Below are 11,541 nucleotides of genomic sequence, written 5' to 3'. Positions count from 1 at the left end.
CGTTGCCCACGGGTCTAAAAATAACGTAACCAGCCGACCAAGGTACAACGTCGTGGCAACGTTGTCCATGGGACCAACTGGCAACATTCCCTTTATAACGTAGCTACGACGTTGCCACGACGTTGCCAGAAGGTAACGTCGCGGGTTACCAACTGAGCACTTACTGGCAACGTTGCCGCAACGTCATGTGTTAGCTGGGCGTCAGCTGTCTCTGCTGTAAATGTTTACTCCTGTGTTACAGCTCAGGGGAATATTTCATTTGCATCTGTATGTTTCACTCATTGAACAAATACATTATAATTCTGTTTTGTTCGGCTCCCTCCCGTCTCGAACAGAGAAGACTGCTGATTTTCTTACGATTTCAAAGCCTAATTTAACATACTTGTCTGTGTTTTTTTTCATTCGAATTTGAATGGGCAGTTAATAACACATTATTCTGTGGTGTGGTGAACTTGAAACTCGTTTTTAATTCCACTTTACAGGATCTTTAAGCCCAGGTAAGCCCGTGCATTAAGGTGCCACTGGTCTCAAGGACAGAGGGTAAGGGTATAGCAGCTAAATTGGTCAATAGCTAGCTAGAGGTCGAGTTTCAGGGTACTCTCCGCCGCGTGAGACCCTGGCTTTGTTTCCATAATTAGGGCCATTGTAGAATTTGGTTAAATTAGCCCTGACTTGTGTAATCAGATTCAGAGCGAATAGTGTCTTACTGAGTGTACTAGTGTTGGGGGTAACGCGTTACTTTGTAATCAGATTACATTTGTCTGTAACGCAGTAATGTAACGCATTACTGTTGATAACTTCAGTAATGGCATTACAGTTACTAATACAAAAATGTCTTGCGTTACTTGCGTTACTTGGATTACTGCAATCTGCATATCGGGAGAAGAAAAAAACAACAAATCAAACTTCCCTTTACAGTAGGCTACGTGTGTTTGCTTAACACTCGTCAGTTGACTTAGCCCCAGAGTTCAGGAGGCGAAACAAGAATGGCAGAGCCGCTTAGGACGTCTTTTGAGGGATGGAGGTATGCACATTACTTCGCATTAGTTGCGCAAAAGGACAAAAACGTAACTGTACAATGTACATTGTGCCCACACCAAAAACACCTCTCCACCGCCGCGAACACAACCTATAATCTGTCAAAGCATTTTCAACGGCAAAATGCTAACTCAAGACTATAGCTAAGGATCCCCGAACCCTGAGTGACACTGACGCTGATAAAAGGTTGCCGTTGCCATTGTTGCCGACACCAGCCAAGCAGCCACGACTTGACTTTCAACATCAACAGGTTACCAAAGCAGAGATAAACAGGCTTGTAGCGGCATAGAGGAAATGTTGCCATTTAAAGTTTGAGACATTTTGCTTACTGCCAGTACTGTAGCCTTGTTATGCTTGACAACTTTTAGGTTGATGTTCACAACTTTTTTGTCAGCTTTGTGGTATTAAAAAGCATAAAAGAGAGATCTGCCCTCATTATAATAAGTATGAGTTGATTTGGGCATATATATTGTTATTTGGCAAGTGCATCTCAGGTGATGTCACGGAGTAATCCAAAATGTAACTAGTAGTGTAACTAGTTACTTTCAGCAGTGAGTTTTTTTAAGTAACTAGTAATGTGTAATCTATTACTTTTTTTGAGTAACTACCCTAACACTGGTTGGCAGACAACAGTGATTTAAAAATTAAGTAAAAAGCCATTCTTTAATGTCATCCACCGTCGTTTTGTGGCTCTTTTAAGTATCGGTTCTGGCACATTTTAGGTACCGGTATCGTAAAAACCCAAACAATATCCAACCCTAGTTATGTAATGGTTTAAGAATGTTCTGTATTTATAAGGTACATGATTACACTGTACAAATATTACAAAATGAATGATGGATATTAGTTTAATTTGTTAGACACTCATCCAAATTCATTACGAAACAATTGTCGCACAAGCTATGGAAGTGATATGATAGAAGGTTACCTAATCATATTATATTTTTATGATAGAAAGCTCCATCTACACTACATCAAACTACATCAAAATGTCAATATCTTATTCACACTTTTCTGAAATTAGAATAACTCTTTGACCACGAAAGGAACGTGACTGGCACAACTTAATACAAGGTATTGCATGACATGCATACAGACACTATGGCTCCACAGTATTGAACTTAATTGTATCCTACCTCCCTCTGTAGACCTACAGTTTTTGTTTTGACCCCCTTGAGGAAATTCCTCCTCTATCATAGTTAGGTTGGTGATGGCATTTAATGATAAATCCTCTGCAGCAGTTGATATCATTTAATATCAAATGAATGTGTTTTAATCACGGCCACAAGCAACACAGGTGAGGCATATCACCTTCACACTAAAGGCTTCCTCTAACCCTAACCCTTCACATGAATTGTTGACATACCCCATAACTCCTACCGTTAAGAAAGGAACTGTTATTGACATAGTAATGGACAGTGACAGGCTGGTGAAGAGCAGAGTGGTTGACCCAGCAGGAGTAACGCTCAGGCTGATAGGGTTCTGCAGAAAGAGGCAGTTAGGAGTGGAGGGTGAAGGACCCGTCTGGGTTGACCTCTGTCTTCCTGTCTGAAAGTGTGATATTCAGGGGCTGATTCTCCCACAGCCACACCTGCTCTATTGCCTCTGGGTAAAAGCCCTGAGAGGAGCAGAGCAAACTGGAGTGTCCACTAGTGTCTCCTGCTACGGATAACGAGACCACAGGAGGTGCTGGTCACAAAGCAAACATGTACAAAGAAAAGAAAATCAGACATTGTACCTCATACCATTGACAGATACATGTATCAGATATGTAAAGCTTGAACACATAGGTCTCCCAAATGTCCATAAAAAACACTTACCTATCACCAGTTGACTTATTTTGTTTTCTGAGATGGATATCACGGGTGAACTTCGCAAGTGTAAGGTCCAGAATGGGATATCTGCAGCTCCAACAGTACAAACAAGATCTCTCCTGTCTCATTATTCCATTTCATGATTCATGATTGTGTCACTCTTACAGTTTTGCCATGCTTTTTTGTCATATCGATAAAAGCTGAGTTTTGTTCCTTTTTAAAATGGCAAGAGCAATATCTGTGTCATTGGGCATGTGGGAGAGGCAGTGGACTGTAGCTTGAGTTGCTGGGGGTAATATTACAATGTTGGCCTCCTGTGACATTGTAAAGCCAGCCTGTAAACCTGGGAAAATAGAGATGCATGTTTATTATAACTTACACATTTGAATAAAATACAAAACAAAATATAGCTGCAAGCAGCAATGAGGTGGCCAAGCAGGTAAAGCAGGTAAAACTAGAGAGGGTACAATTTCTGGGGAAATTGTAGGGTGTGCTTGCTTGCATCGGTTGCAGATGGGTCCGTTTATTAACTGTAATTTTTACAACTGATATTTCTGTATATTTTATATAAAAATGCCTACTTATTATTTATGAATATTGCATAGATTTAAAAGCATAGCCTACATTTGTTGCTGCTCGTGTACAATTCAAAATACAAAAAGTGAAGTGTAGCATGTACCTGTACTTACTGTAAGTCGCTCTGGATACGGGCGTCTGCTAAATGACTAAATGTTATGTAGAATGAACCTAACCTATATGACTTAAACGTCACCTTAAGTTTTTCCCTTCTACAGTAGTGATATTTTCAAGCATTTAGCCCACTCATATTGCATTCATTTATTAAGAACCACCTTTGAAACAAGCTGAACCCCCTTGAAACTAGCTATTCTAAGTAACAACGTTGTCACCGGCAGTATTAGATAGAATAGCGATTGAAACAGTACAGTACCATCTGCTACCTGAAAATATGCCCCCCAAAAATGTAAAGAAGCTTGACATTTATTTAGGGGGAAATGGCTAATTCGAAAGAAGTTTGCTGGAAGCGATCATTGTCAGTAACAATGCCAAATACGACCATTTGATCTTTGACTAGTGCCCTGCACGGTGGAGAAACTGACCTCGGTAAATTGTGCTAAGCTAGCCTAGCTGCTAGCCAAACTTAAAGGGATTGTTTGAATGCGCCGAAAATGAAAAACGTTTCTTTTGAAATCAAGTTTAGGCTGTGGCATTGAAGACAGCGACACACCTACGGTGTTCATTTTAGGACATCCTCAGATCGAGAGGCAGTTAGAACCAAAACTGTACTGTACTGTAGCTAGTGGTATGTGCCAGTGGAGCGAGTGGTACGTGACAGTGGCTAGTGGTACATGCCAGTGGAGCGAGTGGTACGTGACAGTAGCTAGTGGTACATGCCAGTGCCTCCACTGGCACGTGACAGTGGCTAGTGGTACGTGCCAGTGCCTCCACTGGTACATGCCAGTGCCTCTACTGGCACCTAGTGGTACGTGCCAGTGGAGTTAGTGGTACGTGACAGTAGCTAGTGGTACATGCCAGTGCCTCCGCTGGTACATGACAGTAGCTAGTGGTACGTGACAGCGCCTCCACTGGTACATGACAGTTACTGTTCTGTTGATAGTGGTATGCAAGTGTCTCGTGGCAGTTGAATTGGGTGTCTTGCAGCTTTTGTTTACTGTCATGTAGCCTAACTGCCCCGCGGCCATTTTAGAATTGAATTGTTTAAGTATGTGTGGCGGCCTGCTGAAACCCGTGGATGTCGCGGCCGCTCATTGTTGGCCATAAAAGATCGAAAATTGTTTTCTGTCAAAATTGAGATTTTTGATGTTTTGTATCGTTAACACCCTAAACTTCATTGTAATGTACAAAAGGTATATGATTACTTATGAAAAACTATTAATTTCAACGGTTTTTAGACATGTCAGCTAGCAAGATTTTCAAGCCATGTCATATCAAATGTTTAGTTTGCCTGCTCTTTTGAGTGCTGCAGCAGCCCATAACAACTGATCAATGAAATAACTTGCTGAGAAGTTATTAATGTAGCCTATACTTAAACTGACATTTACATTCACAACGTCATTACGAACAAAAGGATTTTCTCCCATATCACTTTTTGACACAGGTCAACTTTAAAATGATGTAACTTCAGTTGTGATGAAGATATCTGAGTGATTTAAACAGATTTGTATCCAGGAGAGTTTGTAGTTTCCAATAGGTATAATACCCAGAAAGTATATTTGCAATCATAGGGTGTCATTAATTGACAAGGTTCTTCATATGAAAATAATGAACTATTATTAACAACTATATTTACTCAGAGTATCGAAATGCAAATGTTGGCTACCTATATTGACTTCAGTTATTACAACTAATGATATACGCCACTAGGAGGCGCTGATAACAACACAACAATGTGCATTAGAGACGAGAGTCTACAACGGTGGCTCATGTGTACGCTTAAATTCAGTTACTCTGAGTAAAATAATTTGTTACTAATTCATTACGTGTGTACAAGTCTGCTTTACATTACAGTCACACCATTACACTATATGCAATATAATGTTTAAATCGACTACTTTGTATGGTGAGCTTGTAGTGAGACATCAAAAGTATGGTTTGGAGTCTGTTAGCACGAACAGTTTAACTTATTTTTTTTAATAAAAGTTTAAAGCCTGTTCTCCTATTCTAAAATGGCCGCGGGGCAGTTACACGACAGGAAACAAAAGCTGCAAGACACCAAATGCAACTGCCACGACACACTTGCATACCACTATCAACAGAACAGTAACTGTCATGTACCAGTGGAGGCGCTGTCACGTACCACTAGCTACTGTCATGTACCAGCGGAGGCACTGGCATGTACCACTAGCTACTGTCACGTACCACTAGCTCCACTGGCACGTACCACTAGGTGCCAGTAGAGGCACTGGCATGTACCACAAGCTACTGTCACGTACCACTCGCTCCACTGTCACGTACCACTCGCTACAGTACAGTACAGTTTTGGTCCTAACCGCTACTGCTCAGATCTCAGACTCAAGTCTCAGACTCAAACGAAAAGATGTCAAGTCTCAGACCAAAAGTCGTCAGACTCAGGCGAAACGGCTTCAGTCTCAGAAAAACCTCTGTCATTGTCAGACAAAACGCTCTATACGAAAATGTATTTGTGAGGAATGTTTATTTTAACGATTGAAAACAGATGCATCATAGACTACTGTAGTATGTGTTTCCCAGGCACTAATGTCATGATCCTAATACTTCAGTGAAATAGTAGACTACTGTTTCTGAAAGTAGATGTACTTCCTTAATAATATCAGCTTATATTGTACATTACACATCACAATTGTGTGTCATATCACAAAGTAAAATTAGTAAATAGTTATCACCCTGGCCTCTTTGCTTGTGGCGTTTCTGCAGCTGCCTTGCAGTAAAGCAGTTACCCAGCTAACACATGACGTTGCGGCAACGTTGCTAGTAAGTGCTCAGTTGGTAACCCGCAACGTTACCTTCTGGCAACGTCGTGGCAACGTTATAAAGGGAATGTTGCCAGTTGGTCCCATGGACAACGTTGCCACGACGTCGTACCTTGGTCGGCTGGTTACGTTATTTTTAGACCCGTGGACAACGTTGCCGCGACGTCGTACCTTGGTCGCCTGGTTACGTTATTTATAGACCCGTGGGCAACGTTGCCGCGACGTTGTACCTTGGTCGGCTGGTTACGTTATTTTTTGGTCCCATGGACAACGTTGCCGCAACGTTGTACCTTGGTCGGCTGGTTACCTTATTTTTAGACACGTGGACAACGTTGCCGCGATGTCGTACCTTGGTCGGCTGGTTACGTTATTTTTTGGTCCCATGGACAACGTTGCCGCGACGTTGTACCTTGGTCGGCTGGTTACCTTATTTTTAGACCCATGGACAACGTTGCCGCGACGTCGTACCTTGGTCGGCTGGTTACGTTATTTTTTGGTCCCGTGGACAACGTTGCCGTGACGTTGTACCTTGGTCGGCTGGATACATTAATTTTGGTACCATGGGTTAAGTTGCGGTTAAGTCACTCTTTGGTCGCAGGACAACGGATCTCGAGTGCAATATAGTGGTTTATCCAGAGATGGAGAGATCACACTGGACTGCTCTCAGTTCTGACACTTTTGCAATGTAGCCATAGTCTACATGAATTAAAATCACACACAATATTAAATGTTGCACCCAGCACGTATAAATGTAGACAATGCATGTAATTCATGTGCAGCTCAGCCCCAGCATGTCATTGGTCATCAATGTTCTCATATGCAGAAACATAGCTTTAATAAATAAAAGACTGAATTTGGAATATAATTTAGTCTTTCATTCTTTACTATAAACATGTACAAAAGCAATTAATGTGTGATGTGTAACATGATTAAGCAAACATTCTTTGTATAGCACACCAAAGCTGTATGACACACAATGCAAATTTGTGCTCCAATAATTTTTGTAATACAAAATTGTTAAATGTGACCAAAAGGTAAGCGACTCTTAAGAGTTTCATTTCCAAAGACAAGTCATCACAGAATATTAAAATGTTTCCTTAGCAAACCTGCCCCTCAGTCTGCCCCTGAGCAACAACTTTGCGCATGCCCATTTCAACGCATCGCTCAAACTGGGGTTTCAGAAGAGATTTTGCAGGGGTTCAACACCGTCTTGTACGCATTGGATTTCAACTGGAAATTAGCTACTTCAAAGGTGAGTTTCTTTACAGAAATAGTTTTAAATATATAAACAATTTATATATTTATTTATTTAATATATAAACAACGCAGCCCATTCAAAACAAGCCAGGTGAATGAATCATGATTGCAGCTTCCATATCCAACCTTTCACATGGCTATGTGACAAAAATCTAGAATCACATATTTTTTTGATGATGTATATTATTTTAGATGTGCTTTTTTATGACTTGTATAGCGCCTTTTAACACGAGCAATTATGTTGATAGAACACTAACTTATTTTGTGCTTCATTGTCAGGGCCAACAGACAGGACCTGTAGCGGGGACTGGCAGAAGATTTTAATTCACTGTTTGGCACTTTGTTTGAAATAAAATGACAATGTTACATGGAAATGCTGCCTTGTTTATGATTAGCTGGAGTCAGGCTACACATCACACAAACATAGTCCTCCTAAAGTTGGCTACCATGTAGCCTATTATACAAGAACAAGTAGCATTTTGGGCAAATGAGGTCTGCATATGAACCGCCCCAATATAAGCAGTAGAATTGAGAAATATAGGTTACTTAGTTAACGTTGCAGTTACGGACTGGCAACGTCACGAAAGTACGTTGCTAGGAGGTCGCGGTTACGGACTGGCAACGTCGGAAAATGACGTTGCTAGGAGGTCGCGGTTACAGACTGGCAACATCGGAAAATGACGTTGCTAGGAGGTCGCGGTTACAGACTGGCAACGTCGGAAAATAACGTTGCCACAACGTCGCGGTTACGGACTGGCAACGTCAAAAGATTACGTTGCGGTTACGTTCTGGTGTCCCACAGATGCACGGTCCCGCAACGTCGCCAAAGACGTTGCGGCAACGTATGTTTGGTCATCGAGTGACGTTGCGGCAACGTAAGGGCACCGTAACTGTGTTAGCTGGGTAGCCTAGCTATCTCCCAGAAGTTATTCTGGTTAGACTTTTTGAGACGGCGCCGAGGCTAGGTCACTGTGACGTAGCCATCAAAGTACCGTAGATCGATTCGAGAACTGCCAGCTGTGTAGCCGAGCACATTTTCTCAAGAGCAATTAGCAATTAGCACGGGTTCTAATGGGTTCTAATGATGACACAGCTATTTCATGATTGGCCAGACTCACACACTACAACTTTGACGCGTGTTTTGTGATTATTCTGACACCTTCAGTTTCGCCAACGCTCAAATCTGGACCAAACAGTTTAATTGAATTAAAAATTTGTTGAAGAAAGGGTTCTAGTCTGCTTCTTCACTAACGGAAAGACTACGTTTAATTATAAATAAAGTAAAGTAAGCAAACAGTGCTTGATCGGCCATGACTGACGTCAACGCAGCAAACCACGAGAAGCTGGAATGTCCGACTTCACAGAACCGTTTTCAACTCCTCCCCGACTGCAAGCGGCTACTCTCGCTGGTCGTTTCATGCAGCCGCAGTCCATGTCGAACGCACCTAATGAGCTGCTAAACTAATGTTCTGCTAGAGGTAGTCAAGCTAGTTTTCGTGACGTTAGTGACGTAAGTAGAAAATGTGTTTCTTCATTTTACATACTGTATACGTACTGTGCTTGGTTACAAATGCCTTTTTGGTGGTTGGGTCTGGGTGGATGAAAATGGTGTACCTAATATACAGTGGCCAGCATAGGTTTGACCCTATTTTGGAGTCATTGGACTATTTTAAATACAAAGTTCAGAGCCAATGCAACAATTATGCTTTGCTTTCCTACTGAATACAGAAGACATTGTATCATAATAATGCATCTTTAAATTAACATTTTGTTTTGATTGGTTTGTGAATACTGCAGTCTTAATGTACAGTAGGGATAACAATAGTTCCTTCAAACTGTTTCTATAAACTGTCATTATGCAATTTCTTATTTATTTATTATATAATACTATTTTAACAAGCCAACCAGAAAACTGCTACTCACCATAGCAGGCACTTGCATCTCCACCATGACAAACTGCACAGAGCAGACAAGAGATACTTCCTTTTTGGTGCCTTCAGGGTGCAGAAAATGACACCAATTTACTTTTCCTTTACACTTCAGGTCTTGTGTGTCTGTCTTTGTGGTTGCAGTTTCCTTCAATGATACATGAAAGTGAGTGGAGGGTGGGTCTCTTGTCTTTCTCCATGGTACGCTTATTATAGCAGTTCCACATTTCTAGAAGTAAATCCTTCATGATAAATAATCAATCATTTGTGATTTAAGATTTATATTTGAATCCCACCTATCTCTATGTCAAAACTATTTAGAACTATCAGAAAAGCACAGGCAAGTTATGTCAAACACTATCATCATAAACAATAATAAGACTCTTAAAATGAATGCCATGGGCCCCCATGCTTGTGTCAGAGGACATTACGGTGCCACAGGAAGGAGGCTCTCCAGATCAGGTTTGTCTGTGTTGGAAAATGGCACCGATCTAACTTTCCCACTTCAGGTTTGGTGTCTTTGACTTTGTAGCAACAATTTCCTTCAATGAAGCATGCATCTGAGAGGATGCTGGGTCACTTGAAAACTGAACAGAGACCTGTCATTTTGAAATGTAAATACTCACAAGACAGCGTTAGATTATTATATCTATTTATGATGGCATACAAATGATTACAAACAACAGAGGTTATCTTGAACAGTCACACATGGAAAAGTGAGGTTACCTCATCATATTAATGTTGGTGATAGTATCAGATTACATTGTGGTATGACCTTACATACTTTGTTTTTATTCATATTGTTACCACAACCAAAAACATGGCATGACTCAAGAACCAGATGAAAAACACAACAACCTCACCTGACCCGTGACTTGACCACAATAACAAAATTAGTAAGGAGGTAGAGTCACATTCTCTAGTTCTCATAAATACTTTGATCCACATTTTCCGGTTTGGTGGACTGTCTGAAGTGGGTAAACGTGCTGAAACTGAAATTCTCGTACACCTGGTTGTTGTATGAGATGGAATCACCCTTGGTGCATTTCTGATTACCTGAAAATCACCCAAAGAAGTCAATCCATCAGTTTTTCCAACAGATTTAGACTACATTTCATCTGAGAAATCATTACTAGTTAGTAGTGTGGACTAATAAATTAATCTGTGCACAAAGCAACTAAAAATCTTTCCTGTGTTGTGTTTACAAAAACTGGTTACAAATTAAAGGAAAAGCAAACTGAAAGTGTCTTCGTACAATGTTTCACCACCACAACCAGCCAGAACAGCTGCTACAAGTCCAGTCATCTGCGACATGATTTCAAGTCGCCTGCAAAGATGTACTAGAGTTATAATAATGTGTTCACTGTACTTCTTTTTATATTTGCTGTTGATAACTAGTATAATAAACAAAACTCAAAATGACTGATATCTTTTTTTTTCAGTGCCCGTGATGCAGCTGGGAATGACAGTTCTTCTCTGGTTTTGGTACCTATATTTCTCAGATCACAATTGAAATTCTCTGTAATCTCTGAAGTACTTGTTCAACCTCCACATCTATTCTAGTCAAATTTCCAATGTGGTAGCCTACATTCATGCAAATGATTATGTAGCCTTCATTTGTCTGCTGTTATGTTGATCAAAATGCATTATATTGGTTCTCTGTTAAATTATCTTACCACCGCAAACATCTAAACATTTAGTTCATAAACAGAAGTCATTAGATGTACAATGGTTGAGCCAGTTTTCATAATTGTAGGCCTAATTCACCATACAGCGCTTGTACATTTGCCTTGTGCTGGTAGTTTTGACATCAGTAAACACGTATTACATGTAACAAAATTCACTGATCTTTACTGAAAGTATATCCACTTTATATTGTCGTTCTGCTGTTCGCTAGCCAGCTCTTTTGAAAGCAGATGATTATTGGTTGTAAAAGCGAATTCGCTTATAAATAACAAATCTGAATTTCCATATGTTCCTTACTATGCTAAGTTTCATTTCATTGCGAATGCCTTT

The 11,541-nt window shown here is 40.5% G+C and overlaps 1 protein-coding gene across 1 annotated transcript in view; it reads right to left on the bottom strand.

The window, feature by feature from the left end:
• Positions 1-1,842: 1,842 nt before the first annotated feature.
• LOC134039993 (uncharacterized) overlaps positions 1,843-11,541 on the bottom strand; it is a 32,373-nt gene continuing 22,674 nt past the window's right edge. The window contains exons 5-7 of the mRNA XM_062486216.1: positions 9,521-10,581; positions 2,859-3,195; positions 1,843-2,727 (exon numbers count right to left, since the gene is read on the bottom strand). Of these exons, the coding sequence (XP_062342200.1) occupies positions 10,445-10,581 (137 nt within the window). The 3' untranslated portion in view covers positions 1,843-2,727; positions 2,859-3,195; positions 9,521-10,444. The remainder of the gene's footprint in view (positions 2,728-2,858; positions 3,196-9,520; positions 10,582-11,541) is intronic.

The sequence above is a fragment of the Osmerus eperlanus genome, chromosome 19 (assembly GCF_963692335.1).
Source record: "Osmerus eperlanus chromosome 19, fOsmEpe2.1, whole genome shotgun sequence".
NCBI lineage: Eukaryota > Metazoa > Chordata > Actinopteri > Osmeriformes > Osmeridae > Osmerus > Osmerus eperlanus.
The sequence above is the reverse complement of the archived record's forward strand: the minus strand, read 5'-3'. Positions and strand labels throughout refer to the sequence as shown.